Source organism: Lithobates pipiens, unplaced genomic scaffold (assembly GCF_037356315.1).
Source record: "Lithobates pipiens isolate NorthernLeopardFrog02 unplaced genomic scaffold, aLitPip1_a1.2 Scaffold_22, whole genome shotgun sequence".
NCBI lineage: Eukaryota > Metazoa > Chordata > Amphibia > Anura > Ranidae > Lithobates > Lithobates pipiens.
In genome coordinates this window covers 297,293,008-297,310,280 of record NW_027507784.1, presented here as the reverse complement: position 1 = coordinate 297,310,280, position 17,273 = coordinate 297,293,008, and the positions used below count along the sequence as shown (strand labels likewise).

Below are 17,273 nucleotides of genomic sequence, written 5' to 3'. Positions count from 1 at the left end.
GCCGTAGACAGCGGCATGCAGGCGCACTATCACCGTTAGCAGCATGCTGCTAGTGGCGGCTCCCGTGCGTGTGCGCGGGAGTGACATCATCGCTGCTCCGGCGCTGTGAGTGGCCGGAGCAGCGATACCCGGAAGAAGATGGATGCTCCGGACTACAGGGGACAGCAGTGACATCAATGGCTCCTGTGTCAGGTAAGTGACACATAATGGGCTACTATGCGATGCATAGTAGCCCATTATTACCTTTGCAGTGAGACCCATCAGGGTTTACTTCCTCTTTAAAGTCCTTTAAAGGAATTTATAGCATTTTTATACATTTTCTTGTGCTGTGTTATTGTAGCTCAGTAAGTAAATAAGTAAAGCATAACCAGTCTGCATATACAATATTTAAATATTAATGCCTTGATGCACACATACAATTATGAACAACACACAGCAACATATCTAAAAAAAAAAAAAATAGTAATACACATTGATAATATTCTTGATGCTTTAGGCCCCTTTCACACTGGGGCGGTTTTCAGGCGTTACAGCGCTAAAAATAGCGCCTGTGTAGCACCTGAAAAAAACCGGCCCCTTTCACTCCAGTGTGAAAGCCGGAGGGCTTTCACACTGGAGCGGTGCGCTGGCAGGACAGTGAAAAAAGTCCTGCTAGCCGCATCTTTGCAGCGGTGAAGGAGCGGTGTATCCACCGCTCCTAAACCGCTCCTACCCATTGAAATCAATGGGACAGCGAGGCAATACCGCCGACGCCCGCACCGCCCCAGTGTGAAAGGGGCCTAAGTTTTTTCTTTTACACCTATAGCAAGAAAAAATACTGAAAAAACTGTATGTTGCTTTGAAGAGATTATGTTTTTTTGTGATGCTAAAATTTGAACACCCATCACACAAAATGAAAGAGGCGTCTCAGACAGGAAAATGTCATTTTGTCTTTGCATTTAATAAAAGGCTCTCGTATACAACATTTACATGTAATGTGACGTAAGATAACACAATGTGATTGCCCAGGTGTCTGTCTTTGACCGTGTTCCTTGAATAAATAAAATAATTGGAAAATAAATAAATTATATTACATAAAAGTTCAAACTTGATATGATTGGAAAGAAAAGAAATATCAGCACGGTCATCACCTGATCATCTCTGTCCACCTGACTGCCTCCTGCAGTTCCATCAGACGCTCCTTGTACTGGTTCCTTTCCATCAAGACACGCGCCATCTCCACACGGGTAAAGCGCCTGCGCTGAGCGATGGGGATGTTATCCTGCAGCGGTGAGGAGCTCTGAAAAAAAAAAAGATATGAAAAAGTCAACTCAATTTAAAGAGGATTTATGAAATAATAAAAAAGAAATAAAAGACAAAGTGGGCATTGCATTACCAAAGGTAATTTATATAATACTCAGAAAGCAAATCTAGACTGAGGAGGCATAAACAAGTGGCACTGCAGGTAATATCAGCACTATTAACTCCTGGTCCAAGGATGTGCAGCTAAAGGGGACCCTAAATTTCCTAAAACACAATTTTTGCAGAAATGCTACAAACACATTTAGGACAATGTTCTTACTGTGTTAGAGTGTTAAGTGTTACTAAACGCACAACATTAAAATCAGTTTCTATATGCAGTAAAGCATTCTTGTTATACTCCCTGTGGAACCTAAGGGGTTAATCCTCCACACTGTGTAAAAAGTCTGTTTGATCCTATCATCTCTGATCCTCCCCTTCTTCCACAGTCCCCAATCCATATCCTGATAGTACAGAGCTTTTGGAGTCACTCTGTACATTTTTGTGTTTTTATTTCTTGGGAGGGTGCATGTGATCAGCCCAGGGCCAATCAGAACTGTCCAGACAGAGGGTCAGGGGTAGGGATGAGCTTCGTGTTCGAGTCGAACGCATGTTCGACTCGAACATCGGTCGTTCGTGCGTTCGCCGAATTCCGAACGTTTGGGCCGTTCGCGGCAAAATTCGTGTGGTCCACAATGCACTGCGATGGCGCAATGCATTGCTGTCTCACGATTGGCCAAGCATGCACTGTGACCCCGCATGCTTGGCCAATCGCAGCGCCAGCAGCGAGGAGAGCAATGGTTGGACACAGGCATCCTGCCTGTGGCCAATCATAGCTCAGCCTGTGTAGTGCACGCCCCACACTATATAAAGCCGCCTTTCAGGCGGCCTCGTGTAGTGTTTGTTAGCATCTGAAGCAGTGGGTGTTCTGTGTACCTTCAACACAGTTACACACCAATCGTTTTTGGCTGATTTACTATTTTGCTCTTGTGTAGTGGTTACTGTCTGTGCCCTGACCGCAGTATACACCACTATATTCACCTCACCTATATAGCTAGTGATCTAGCTTTAATAATAGAGCTTGCAGTCAGTAGTGTTAGTGCGTGCTGTCTGCGTGCTCTGTACCCAGTACATACCACTATATACACCTACATAGCTGTTCTCTATTTGAGCCCACTTGCCATCTGCAGGAGTTATTGGAAGTTGTGCTGTGCTTCCAGCACAGCACAGTATACATCTGTATATACCCCTTTATCTCTGCTGTTTTCTGGTTATTGTCTGCGTGCCCTGACCGCAGTATACACCGTGATATTCCCCTCACCTATATAGCTAGTGGTCCATCTTTAACAATAGAGCTTGCAGTCAGTAGTGTCACTCAGGAGATAGTGTGTGCTGTGTGCGTGCTCTGTACCCAGTACATACCGCTATTATCCACCTACATAGCTGTTCTCTATTTGGGCCCGATTGTCATCTGCGGGAGTTATTGGAAGTTGTGTGTGCCTCCAGCACAGCACAGTATACATCTGTATATACCCCTTTAACTCTGCTGTTTTCTGGTTATTGTCTGCGTGCCCTGACCGCAGTATACACCGTGATATTCACCTCACCTATATAGCTAGTGGTCCATCTTTAACAATAGAGCTTGCAGTCAGTAGTGTCACTCAGGAGATAGTGCGTGCTGTGTGCGTGCTCTGTACCCAGTACATACCGCTATTATCCACCTACATAGCTGTTCTCTATTTGGGCCCGATTGTCATCTGCGGGAGTTATTGGAAGTTGTGTGTGCCTCCAGCACAGCACAGTATACATCTGTATATACCCCTTTAACTCTGCTGTTTTCTGGTTATTGTCTGCGTGCCCTGACCGCAGTATACACCGTGATATTCACCTCACCTATATAGCTAGTGGTCCATCTTTAACAATAGAGCTTGCAGTCAGTAGTGTCACTCAGGAGATAGTGCGTGCTGTGTGCGTGCTCTGTACCCAGTACATACCGCTATTATCCACCTACATAGCTGTTCTCTATTTGGGCCCGATTGTCATCTGCGGGAGTTATTGGAAGTTGTGTGTGCCTCCAGCACAGCACAGTATACATCTGTATATACCCCTTTAACTCTGCTGTTCTATAAAAAAGGCATCTGCAGGAGTTAGTGGGTGTTGTGTGCCTCCAGCACAATATAAACTACCCAACCACTGTTTTACCCAACTCCCTTCAGGCCATTACCATGTCTGGAAGGCCAGCAAGGAGAGGCAGACAGGCGCGAGCCGATAAAAGAGGGCAAGCAGGCTCTGTGTCTAGAGACAACAGTGCTGGTCGTGGACGCGGTGCATTGTCATCAGCACGTGGCCATGGGACATGCTTGTCCTTCTTTTCTGCAGCTGGACATGTTGAACCGCAACATGCCAACGACTTGGTAGAGTGGATGACCAAGCCCTCTTCATCCTCCTCATCCTCTCTCACCCAGTCTCAGGGTAGTAGAAAAGCAGCTGCCAACACATCGTCGTCCCTCCTCTCAATGTCATCATCAGTGACTCCTTCCCTAGACCCACCACGTCCTCCTGAGGAGTCTCCTGAACTCTTTGAGCACAGTGTTGGGTACATGCTCCAGGAGGATGCCCAGTGTTTGGTGGGCTCTGATGATGACACTCAGCTAGAGGAAGGCAGTAGCGTGAGCGCAGAGAGAGAGGATGCTCAAGAAGCACAGCAATCTGGCAGTCATGTTCCACAAGCTGCAGCATACTGCCAGGTTTGCTACAGCGATGAAGAGGGAGGGGATGATGAGGGCACTGACTCCACGTGGGTGCCTGGAAGGAGGGAGGAGGAGGAGGAGGAGGAGGAGGCACATGTCCAACGAGGCAGGATGCCCTCCGGGGGCCAGCTTAGGGGCAGCACACCGACGGAATCACACACCGCAGAGCTCCGCCTGCGCAGAGCGCTTCCTCTGCGCGTTATTCTAAAAGTTCTTTGGTGTGGGCCTTTTTTGAGACGAGTGCATCAGATCGCACCGCTGCTATTTGCAACATATGTCTCAAGCGTATCTCACGTGGCCAAAACATCAGCCGCTTGGGCACCACATGCTTGACCAGACATATGTTGACCTGCCATGCAGCTCGTTGGCAAGCGTACCTGAAAGACCCACACCAAAGAACAAAGCGGACCTCTCCTTGCTCCTCATCAGCTGGCATCTCTAACCCCACTAGACCTTCAGTCCTCTCTGAAACCTGCTCTAAAAGGAATGAAGGTGTAGAATTAGGTGTGTCACAGCCAAGTGCTTCCGGGAACTCTGCTAGTGGTACATCCACATACGATTATAGCAGGCAAATGTCCCTGCCCCAGCTGCTGGACCGGCGGAAGAAGTTTACTCCCAGCCATCCACATGCCCAGCGGTTGAATGCTAGCTTGGCTAAATTGCTAGCACTTCAACTGCTGCCTTTTCAGTTGGTAGACTCGGCCCCCTTCCGTGAGTTTGTACAATGTGCGGTTCCTCAGTGGCAGGTCCCCAAACGCCACTTTTTCTCACGGAAGGCGATTCCGGCTCTCTACCGGCATGTGGAAGGCAATGTCCTTGCCTCGCTGGACAGGGCGGTCAGCGGTAAGGTGCATATTACCGCTGACTCATGGTCCAGCAGGCATGGACAGGGACGTTACCTGTCTTTCACGGCCCATTGGGTCACCCTTCTGGCTGCTGGGAAGGATGCAGGACAAGGTGCAGTAGTGTTGGAGGTTGTTCCGCCACCACGCCTCCAAAATGCTACTATTGGTTGTGACACACCTCTCTCCTCCACCCCCTCCTCTTCTTCTTCCTCCATGGCCTCTTTTAGTGCTCTGTCCTCAGAACCAGCGGTGCTCCGTAGGCGTTGCAGGGGCTACGCAAGTACGCAGGCAAAACGATGCCATGCCGTGCTTGCGCTGGTTTTTTTGGGGGACAGGAGCCACACTGGGGCGGATGTTTTGTCAGCTCTGCAGGGGTAGGCCGAGAGGTGGTTGACGCCACGCCAGCTTAAGCCAGGAATGGTGGTTTGCGACAATGGCACCAACCTCCTCTCCGCCCTCCGACAGGGACAACTGACCCATGTGCCCTGTGTAGCTCACGTCCTTAACCTGGTGGTGCAGCGGTTCTTGGGCAGGTACCCCGGCTTACAGGATGTCCTGAAACAGGCCAGGAGAGTCTGTGTGCATTTCCGCCGATCATTTAATGCCTGTGCTCGGCTGGCTGAGCTCCAAAAGGAGTTGAACCTGCCCAAGAACTGCCTTATATGTGACATGCCCACCAGATGGAACTCAACATTGGCCATGCTGCAGCGGCTGCACACGCAGCAGAGGGCCATCAATGAGTACCTGTGCGACTACGGCACCAGGACAGGGTCAGGGGAGCTTGGTTTTTTCTCACCACGCCAGTGGGGCATGATCAGGGATGCATGCACTGTCCTGTCACCGTTTGAGGAGGCCACAAGGATGGTGAGCAGTGACAGTGCATGCATCAGTGACACTGTACCTCTTGTCCACCTCTTGGAGCATACGCTGCGTGGAATAATGGACAGGGCACTTGAGGCAGAACAGAGGCAGGAAGAGGAGGACTTCCTTGCCTCTCAAGGCCCCCTTTATCCAGACAGTGTTCCTGTTGTGCCACCCATCACACAGGAAGAGGGTGAGGAGGAGGAAGAGGAGGAGGAGGATGATTGTGTCAGCATGGAGGTGGAGGCTGGCACTCAGCATCAGCATCAGCAGCAGCAGTCTTATAGGGATGATTTACAGTCCCAAGAAACACGTGGACTTGTACGTGGCTGGGAGGAGGTAGCTGCGGATCATGTTGTCCTTAGTGACCCAGAGGACTCCGGACCGAATGCCTCAGCTAACCTACGCTGCATGGCCTCCCTGATCCTGCAAAGCCTGCGGAAGGATCCTCGTATTCTTCGGATCAAGGAGAGGGACCATTACTGGCTGGCCACTCTCCTTGATCCACGGTACAAGGGTAAGGTTGCCGACCTTATCTTGCCATCGCAGAGGGAGCAGAGGATGAGACATCTCCGGGAGGCCTTGCAGAAAGCTCTGTGCAACGCGTTCCCAGAGACTGGGAGGTCACAAACTCCTGGTCCTGGACAACGTGTTGCTGAGGCAACAGTCAGAAGGAGCGGTGGAGAAGGTGGCCGTCTGACTGATGCTTTCAGACAATTTTTTAGTCCGCAGCCCCAAGGTATGATTGGTTCCAGCACCCATCGCCAGCGTCTAATTTACATGGTGCAGGAATACCTAGGGGCAAGGTCAGACTTGGACACCTTTCCCACTGAAAATCCTCTGGCTTACTGGGTCTTGAGGATGGATCACTGGCCAGAGCTTGCACAGTATGCAATTGAGCTACTGGCCTGTCCTGCATCCAGCGTTCTTTCGGAACGCACCTTCAGTGCTGCTGGTGGCTTCGTTACCGATCACAGGGTGCGCCTGTCCACCGAATCAGTTGATCGACTGACCTTCATCAAGATGAATCAGTCTTGGATCACCCACAGCTACCAAGCACCTGAAGCTGATGTAACCGAATAATTTTTTTTGAAATACCACATCCCTTCAAGACTGCCTATGCTGATGCTGAGTGACTGTCCTGTTATGTTGATTGTCTATCCTTTTCCTCCTCCGCTGATATGTTGGAAGAACATTTTTGGTTCTGGGTGATGCCAGCAGCCCAATTTTTCTGCCCCTGTTTAACAGGGGCGTTTAAGTACAATTTTTGATGCAATGCTTTGCAGCAGGGCTAATTCCTGCAATAAAACTAGAGTGTATGGCAGAGGTTGCAGTGTGATGGCACCAGTGCCTAAGGCCCAATTTTTCTGCCCCTGTTTAACAGGGGCGTTTAAGTACAATTTTTGATGCAATGCTTTGCAGCAGGGCTAATTCCTGCAATAAAACTAGAGTATATGGCAGAGGTTGCAGTGTGATGGCACCAGTGCCTAAGGCCCAATTTTTCTGCCCCTGTTTAACAGGGGCGTTTAAGTACAATTTTTGATGCAATGCTTTGCAGCAGGGCTAATTCCTGCAATAAAACTAGAGTATATGGCAGAGGTTGCAGTGTGATGGCACCAGTGCCTAAGGCCCAATTTTTCTGCCCCTGTTTAACAGGGACATGTAATTACAATTCTTGATATAATATTTCACAGGAGGGCCCCTTCCTGTGCCCACCCAGAGTAACAGTGAGGACTTATAGTGTTGTGGCACCAGCACCACAACCACCAAAGGTCAATTTTTCTACTACTGTTCAACAATGGCATGTAATTACAATTCTTGATATAATCGTTCACAGCAGGGCGCTCCAGCGCCCACCAAGAGTCACTTTGAGGGCTTACAATGTTGTTGCAAAACCAACACCTTGTTCCGCCATTTCTGCAGAGCATATAGGGCAGGCCCCTACTTTCAAACATCCAATTTACAAACATCTCCTACTTGCAAACGGAAGGAGACAACAGCAAGTGAGATGAAAAAAGATGGACGACAAAACAAATTATACAGGGGTGATAACCCTTCCCTATGTTTTCCAAAAAGCTTAAAAATAGTTTTTTTGACTGGAGCTACACTTTAAAAATGTACCAGTTGAAAATTACAAACAGATTCAACTTAACACAACAAACCTACACAGTCCCTGTCTTGTTTGCACCGCCTGTATACTGCTGTTCTGAGTATATAGGGCCTGGGGGCCACACGCATTTCCTTTTTTTTAATATGGGTACGGGGTTCCCCTTAATATGCGTACGAAACCCAAAGGGGCTGGTAATGGGCAGGGAGGGCTACCCATGCCATTTTTCTGAATGATTTTCAACCATATTGCAGGAACCAGATATAACATTAAAACCGCAAGCAGTTTTAAATGGTGTTATTTCCGTTTAATGTCATTTTGTGCAGGGACTGTTCTAAACACGGGAAACACGTGGCACTTCACAGGCATACTACAGACACCCCCCAGGCACCATATTTAAAGGAATATTTCACTTTTTCTTTTTCACTTTAATCGTCATTAAAATCAGTGCTCCCGCCAAAACGGTAGTTTTTAAAACTTTTTTTTGCAGTGACCTATGTCCCCTGAGGCAGGAGGCAGGTCGCCAAACCCTTTTTAGGACAGTATCTTGCATATTAGCCGTTAAAATTAGCACTTTCCAATTCGAACGTTCGAGTCCCATAGACTTCAATGGGGTTCTAACGTTCGTACCGAACGCGGGGGTCGTAGGCAAGTTCTGGTGCGAACCGAACCGGGGGGTGTTCGGCTCATCCCTAGTCAGGGGTATTGCAACTTCATAGGACAGTCAGAGGAGGATGAAAACCTCTCCTACAAGCTTTAACCCAGACTCTGATAGAAGCGACAATACTTTTATATACTGCTGATGAGAAAAGGCATTTAGTAGTTTATATTTACTAAAATAATTACATTTCCATGTTCTGTGTACTGTGGAAGACTAGATATAGTGAATGCAGGGTCCTGGATTTAGTAACACTTTAATGTATGACAGTGAAACCAACATACTCCCTGGCATACAGTTACAAATAAAACAATTTAAAGAGACTTTGTTATGAGACATCGGGGGACCATGGACGTAGCATAAGGGGTTGCAGGGGTCACAATCGCAACCCCTGCAACCTCCCTGTCATATTATCATATCCTCTACAAAATCCAGCTCCGATCTGCACTATGGCCCCACAGCCATGCTCCAGTACTGGCTTTCTACTTTGCCTTCCACAGTCCACGCTCCTCTGTTCCCATTGGCTGGGGAGAAGCTGTGAGCCATTTCCTCAATGGAGAGGAGCACAAGATGAGAACAGACCAGGAGGGTGAAGTGTCTGTGCTGTGTGCTGGCAACATGGAATGGTAACCAAGCTCAGCGAGGCAAGAGGAGGAGAGTGCCGTCCTGTAGCCACGATGGGACTGATGTCACTGGTGAGGTATGACACTGCTCAGTGTCTCCTAGTCACCAGCTGGGATTCCCTGTACCCCCCACCTGGGGATGTCTACTTACCCCACTTCCCACAACTGGGGGAAAGACACACACCTCCGGGAGGTGACCTTCCCCCAACACCTGCCAACACTGACAGAGAAACCTTCAGAAATTGCTAAAACCAATCCCTTAACAACTCCTCGGGGGGCCCCTGAAGGGCTGCAGGTTCCAGATTTTGTGTGACATGGCTTTGCCCTCCCAGATCTAAGCCCCCCCCCAAAGCCCCTTGACCAACCCCTCCACCCTGCATGCTATGCCCGGGTGCTGAGTTCCTTTCCCATTACTGCACTCTATACTGTTCCTCCTCCGTAGGGCTGAAATCACATTCCTTTACAATACAGCCAGTTAGCCATGATATGTACAGGGTGTATCTACCTACGGCAACTACACTGCCATTCTGACCAGGGGATTTCACAGGTCAGAAGGGCAACATAAAAACCAGATACACCCTGTGAAGACTGACAGACTGTGTGTAAAGGAATGTGATTTCAGCCCTATGTAGTGTGTGGGGGAGGGAGCTGTATACAGTGCTGGGATGGGAAAGGAGCTCTGCCAAGTGACCTGCCAGAGGTCCCTGTCCTCTGATTCTCCAGCAGTAATCCCTGTCCTCTGATGTAAAGAGAAACTCTGGGAACTCAAAACTCCTAAGCCACTTTGAGTATCTTGGCGTGAAGAGGATGTAACTGTACGCACGTTGGAAGTAGTGGGGGGGCCCAGGTCAACTTTTGCATCGGGGCCTGCAAGCTTCAAGCTACACCTCTGTGGGAGGCTGCCATTTGTATGACCATATTGCATGCATTTTTCAGATCAATAACTCAAAATATTGAAGCAAGATGCAGCAAGGCACATTCAGTAGAAGGTTAACGATAGCAGCCCCTATACTACTCTTATCATGAAATCACTTTAAGGTCAAGCAATGGCTTTGTAACATGATAGAAGCAGTGTCAGACCAAAAAAAGCTACACAATTTAAAACTGATCTCAGCAATATCTGGAAGTCGTTCATTAATAATAGTATTTAAAACTTTTCTTTGATAAATTAAACACGCAGTAATGTGGTAATTACATGGAAATATATATGGCACGTGTGACCATGGTTTCAAGGCCAAAGAGGAACAACAACATGAATGATTCACGGGACATTTTGTTCTTCTGTGTGGTAAGCAAAATTACAGTTTTACTGAATCATTGAAAACTGTGAAACATTTTGAATCTTTGTGATCGATAAAAAATTTATAAAAAGCAAATATTATTTCTAAATGTATTGATTTTGAATAATGCCATACCCCTAAGGTCCCCTATACAGAGGCTTTTGTTTGCTTCTGAGCTTCTTCCCAATAATGTGAATGCAAAAGCAGCTTGCAACCTATCGAATAAACTCCTTGAGCATTCTAAAGCCTCGTACACACGATCGGATTTTAGGCAAACAGTCTGTCATCACTCAATTCCCTGCTGAAAATCCGATCTTGTGTACGAGGCTAATGCCTCGTACACACGGTCGGACTTTCCGCCAACAAAACCGTGTACTTTTGTCTGAAGGGTGTTGACTCAAACTTGTTTTGCATATACACAGTCACACAAATGTTGGCCAACAATTACGAATGTAGTGATGCACTAGACCTATTACGTGGTTTTTCAGATCTTTAGCGCCACCATTTGGGCTCCTTCTGCTAATTTTGTGTTAGTAGAAGTTTGGTGAGTGTTGATTAGCTCTTTTCAGTTTGTTTCTGAATGGCCGTTCGTCAACCAGACATGTTGCGGAATCGGAGGACATAACATGTTATTTATTATTGTCCTTGGAGTTATTGCTTTGACATTTTTTTTTTGGTTGAATAATGATTTGATTTGGTATATTTTCTACATTTTTGGATGCATAGAATACACTTCTTGGTTAAGTTCTATTGGCAGATAGCATGTCTAATTTTATTTTTTTTAAATTAGTTTAATACACAATAACAAAATTGTGTAGAATGATACTTGGATCTGTGTTTTACTTCAAATGACAGTTTGGGAGTAGGCAGTTACATTTTAAAAAGTACAATGTAAAATTGACAAGGGACACCAACATAGTTGTATCTTTGATCTTAAAAACTACATGATAATGGAGTTGTGGTAACTTGCCCAAATAAAAAAAAACAAAAAAATATAATAATATTATTCTTGATATCACTAGAAAAAAAAAGCCTTGCAAAAGTTTGCAATAACTCCATCAGTATCACCAGCAAAGCAGCTTCACTATTATCCCATTAAAGAAGAGAATTGTGCGCTGCATTTGGAGATTTCATTATTCGCTACATCACGGATGTTATTTCTCGCTTCTCCTTCTATGCATGCATGTTTGTACTTTGGATTTTTGTCCGACGGACTTGTGTACACACGATCGAAAAATCTGACAACACACATTTGTTGGTGGAAAATTTGAAGACATGCTAGCCAACATTTGTTGGTGCAAAGTCCGACAACAATTGTCCGATGGAGCATACACACGGTCGGACTTTCCGCCAACAGCCTGACATCCAACATTTCTAGACGGAAAGTCTGATCGTGAGGCTTTAAGGCAAATCAAAATAACTCAGAAGCTTGTCAACAATAACGAAGGAGCAAATTAAATCCACTCAAAACACCTGAAAGCATAGTGAATTTATTTGATCTGTGTTTGAAGCCTGTGTATACGAACCATAGGAAAACTGATACTGTTAGCAAACATGTACTTTACATCAATACAGAACAAAAGCAGTTGCATTCTCACAATTGATGACTATTCACCACCCGGCAGAATCACTTACCTCATCCACCTCCTCTTTGGGTTCTTGCATGGCCACAATGGCTTCCGACCTCACCCTTAATTGTAAAGCAAAAATATTATTTTACTTTTACTTTTAATTAAAGCAGAACAATAGAAATGAAAAGGCAAAAAAAATAGGAATGTTTCCTTGACTTTTCTTGTGCCATGTACAATCCAGCCATCATTTTTCATTTTGGGAGTAGGGAGATGTTCAAGTTTATGTAAAGTTGATATTTCTGGTTGTGACTAAAACTGGTGCCGAGATTTTCACTTCATGTCCCTGTGATGTCCATACAAATAATATAAGGTGCACCAAGACTACAAGTAGTGAAAGCAATAACAACATTGTCAAATGTTCTAAACCCATCTCACTGTAATAAAAATTAGATTTTGTCTGTGTGTGTGTCCCTGTTCAAAAGATCTCCTATTACTTCTTGTCTTGACAAACAGTCAACTAGTCAATAAGACACTATCGTAAAAAGCACTAACCCAGTGTTTCTCAAACTTTTTTCAGTCAAGGCACCCTTTAAAATACCACACCATCTTGAGGCACCCCTTTCTAAATGTAAAATAATTTTACATAATGTAGCAACATCCACATGCGTAGGACACTCAACATTAAAGGTGATTTATTTTTCCAAAGCAAGTACACCTTTGCACACTGATACTGATTAGTATTCCAATGTTTCTCTTCTACCTTGGCTTCTCTCCCTCACTCAGATAATATGACCATGGTGCTGGAGGAGAGGGTCTAACAAGGATGCTCTGCAGGTGCCCAAAATCCTCCTTATCAGCCGATGACACCATTGGTTGTTAGGACACCTAACCTGTGGCTTTGTGTAACCAATAGGAAGGCTTGATCCACCCACTGACTTGCATACAGTTTTTGGGCAATATCTAGGTATTTTGCCAAGTCACCCCTGAAGACACCTATAGGCACCCTGATTGAAAAAGGCTTCTCTAACCCATCCCCACTCTATCCAAAAATAAATAAAACATTTTGTCTGCTCCCCTCTCATTCTTGACTCTCTCTGCCAGCACCCCCTCACTTCCAGAAGGCCCTCGCAATAGATAAGTCATTGAGGGCAGTGACCTTCTGGGTCATGTAAAATTAGAAATATCTTGAAACAGTATAGACTGAGTAGAGGCTAGTTTCTTTCTCCGCTTTACATGTTAGGACCACATAAGGTGGACGTGATTTGAAGCTGTTTACTGTTTTGACATCCTCTATGGCCATGGTCCTCAAACTGTGGCCGGATGTGCCCCTTTTGCTTGCTTTTATCTGGCCCTTGGAGCACTATTACTGTATATCCACTGATACCAACAATAAGGCATAATTCCCCCATTGACACCAATGAAGGGGCACAATTCCTCTCAATGACACCAATGATGGGGCACAATTCCTCCCAATGAAACCAATGATGAGGCACAGTTTCTCCCAGTAACACCAACAATGAAGCCCAATGACACCAATGATGGGGCATAATTCCTCTCAATAACACCAATGATGGGGCACAATTGCTATCACTGACACCAACAATGGGGCACAGTTCTTCTCACTGACACCAAAGATGAGGCATTGTTTAGTCCCACTGATGCCAGGACATTTTCTACTCCCAATGAACAGTAAACTGGCCCTTTGTATATACAATTTAGAGACACTTGCCCTATGGAAAGCAAGAAGTATCTGACTTGAATAAAGAATTATAAAAAAAAACATTTTGGCTGGTGTTGGTTTTAACCTGCAATCAAAGAGCAAGGTTTTATTTCCATACATACCTCTTAAGTTCCTCCTCCAGCTCTTTAATGCGTGCCTCCATTTTAGCCTTGGCCTGCTTAGAAGCCTCCAGCTCCCCTTTAAGAACCTCCTGTTCTCCTGATAGCTGATCCACCTTTGCGATCAAGTCATTTTTAACCACATTTAATGCATTCCTAAAAAAATAAAAAATATTTAAACACAGATAAAACATGCCGTATGAACATAAGAGCTAAGTGATCATTTCCACAAGTGACTTGAAAGTAACTGTGACACTTCCAAATAAAAAGACGTATATAATATAGCTCTTCTAATGCATAAACGTCAGCAGCTGAATAAAATACAACTCATACTTTTATACAGTGACATTTTGGACCAATATCAGTTCTTTCTAAAGCCACTGGAGCAGGTTACTTGTGGATGTAGAAGACATATTCTTCTTATTTCTGCCCAGGTGAAGTATCCAATGCATGGGGAAATATTTTGATGAGGTGTGCAATTTATCTTTCGTTTATATCTGTATAAATTAAAGTCTGGCCAAGCAAGTTCCACCTTCCACCATAAACAACACCGCCACCCTCTGTAGCTGGTAAGTGAATCAATTAAATCCTAATTTACAGTAAGTGTTCCAAATACTTGCCTTTATCTGTGGTCATGTGACTCATCGGGTCTCAAGTTCTCACCATAGAGTGGGAGAGTCCTTCTTTGGGTGTCTACATCACTGCCATGTGACGTGGACATTTTCTCATTGGTTGTCCCTCGACAGGGTTCACACATATACTGATGACTCCAACTGCGGTGTGGTGATATCAAGATGAGGGGCGGCAAAGAGACTGGTGGTGGGCTTAGACTGCAGCACTGGATCACTGTTCTCCATTAGTGGAATTGGTGCTGACAAGGGACATGTGGCTTTGTTTTTTTTAAATTATTAATTGGGTTGGCAGTGGAAAGGTGTGAAGAGCATTAAACTGTTTCCAAACAAGCTAATAGTTTTTAGGGTCATGACATATGAGTAATTCCACCACTGGCAACACCTTGCTAGCAGCAGAATCATGAAGAAGAGTTACCATACCTTGATTTTTTTCTTGATTGGTGACTGCAGCCAATGAACTGTAGCTGCTGATCAGTGTATTCTGGCAGTAGTGGGTGCCACTGTCAGAATACAATGCCCTCCACTAGCTGAATGAAAAGTACGGAGGACAAGGAGACTCCGAAAGTCTCCTAAGATGAACGGCGCCTGTGCACTTGCTAGTACCTTCTGCCCTGAGTCCAGGTTCAAGCCCCACCATGCAAGTGGACATATGGTAACACTTAGTAACAGGGCCCCTTGCGGGCTTGATTAGCTCGCCACGCTTCGGGCATGGCCTCACTTTGCTCTGCAATTTTTTATTCTAACTCTATATTCACTTGGATAGTGCACAGGTGCCGTTCATCTTCGGAGACCTTCTGCATCTCCTTGTCCTCCGTACTGGGCAAGCGCAGTACAGGGTGGACACTATCCGACGGGGGACAGTATTGGACACAACACCGGCACCTAGTAAACCCCATCCCAGGGAGGAAGAGCAGAGTCTGCAGTGTTGCTCAACAGTCTACTTGTTAGGAGCCTTGTAGGACATATCAAATCTAGCAATAGCCCTAAATTGCACTTTAAAATACAGAAACAAAGATAATATCTTACTTGGTTTCAAGAAGCTGGGAGTTTTCTAGAAGTAAGTTGCCCACTTCTTTTCCCATCCCTGAAAAATCAATCCACAGTTAGTGCTCTAAACACTCAAGCAGTGATTATTAAACTTGCATTCTCATAAAATGACTTTTCATTCCTCCAAGCACACCTTTTTATAATTTTGGTCAGAATGAGGAAGGCTAAGAAGCTCTGTCTGGTTTTTACTACTATCTGTGTTTCTATTATAGAGATTTCCCTTAACTACTATATTTTATATTTCTGTGTCCCCGTTAAAGTGCATCTAAAGCCAAAAACTTTTTCTATCTTTTAATGGAGCGGGGAAGTGTACAGCCCTTGTCCGGTTTAAAAGTAAAAGCACAAAAAGAGTGCCAAACCAATCACTTTAATGATTCATAATATGATCATGTAGAACTGCAAAGACATTTCAGGAACCAACAAACATTCCTCTTCATCAGGCTACAAAATATATATAAAAAGGATGTGTATTTGTGTATTCACATACATACACACATACATGCATATAAGGCCAACTGGTATTAAAGTGGAGCTCCCCCTAAAAGGGGAAGTTCCGCTTGTTTGTACCCTCCACTGCCACTTTTGGTACTTTTGGGGGGGGGGGTGGATACCCGGTTTTGACAGGTACTCGCTCTCACTTCTGGTTTCCCTTACTTACAATGCCGGCGCCTGCACCCGAACCTGATGGACTCGTCTCGGGGGTGCCGACATTGCCAGATCCATGGACAGGTAAGTTTCCTAATATTAAAAGTCAGCAGCTACAGTATTTGTAATTGCTGACTTTTAATTTTGACTGGAGCTCCACTTTAAAAACACACATAAATTAAAAACTAAGCTCCAGGCTCCTTCAGGAAAAATTTTAATTCAGCAGCTAAAAATAATGTAGCTGCTGACATAAAATATTAGGACACCTGTCCAGGGATCCAGCGGTGTCTTCACCTGAGACGATTTTTCAATCGGCTCTCAGGTGCTGCTGCTGCCACCATCTTGGGTAAGGGAAACCAACAGTGAAGTCTTGCGGCTTCACAGCTAGTTTCCCTACTACGCATGAATGGGGAAGGAGGAGGGGGACAGAACTTCGCCTTCGCCATGGCTTTAAAAAAAAAAACATGATGATAGAAGTGTTTCAAGACACATTCCTACTATATAAAAACATAAAATGTGTTTTGAATTAAAATGAATTATCACATAAAATAACAGGCATAAGACTGGTCTCTTTCTCCATTTGGATTGGCGCTCCTTTTGAGTCTTTACATTTTGAGTCATATTCTGGGTAGCCACGTTGCAGAGGGAGGGACAAAAAATAAAAAATAGAAGGGGTTCTAAACATTTCTTATTTGATTAAAAACAAAATAACAATTTGGCTTTAGATACACTTGAAGAAGAGTTTCCTATCCCTATCCATTTAACAGAATTGGAGTGTCACCAACAAAACAGTGAGGGGGCAATCTCCCAAATAGGGATACAAACAGCAATAAAATGCCAACAAAGGTAATAAAGTTTCCAAACACTGGCCAAAATAAAATAAAAAACAGACAAAAGTGACAAATAAACGTATCACAAAGATTTCAAGAGCTATAAGGATAATTGCCTTATTATAACTATTTACACGACCCCACTTCCTCCACAAAAGCCAAATACAAGAAGCTCAGTCTTTGTTTAGTGGTAGGTGGGCATGCAAATCATTCATTTCTGCTCTTTTGTAGCCAGATGCAGCCCATTTCTTTCCTTTACCTGATCTGCAGGGCACCATTTCTTACACTGACACCAACAATCAGGCCA

The 17,273-nt window shown here is 45.0% G+C and overlaps 1 protein-coding gene across 12 annotated transcripts in view; it reads right to left on the bottom strand.

Annotated features, from left to right (window-relative positions):
* MAPK8IP3 (mitogen-activated protein kinase 8 interacting protein 3) overlaps positions 1-17,273 on the bottom strand; it is a 178,214-nt gene that overhangs the window by 80,785 nt on the left and 80,156 nt on the right. For all 12 annotated transcript variants that reach the window (XM_077449191.1, XM_077449188.1, XM_077449183.1 and 9 more), the window contains 4 exons: positions 15,471-15,528; positions 13,816-13,968; positions 12,038-12,092; positions 1,131-1,279 (listed from right to left, as the gene is read on the bottom strand). In XM_077449191.1, coding sequence (XP_077305317.1) covers positions 1,131-1,279; positions 12,038-12,092; positions 13,816-13,968; positions 15,471-15,528 — 415 coding nt within the window. The remainder of the gene's footprint in view (positions 1-1,130; positions 1,280-12,037; positions 12,093-13,815; positions 13,969-15,470; positions 15,529-17,273) is intronic.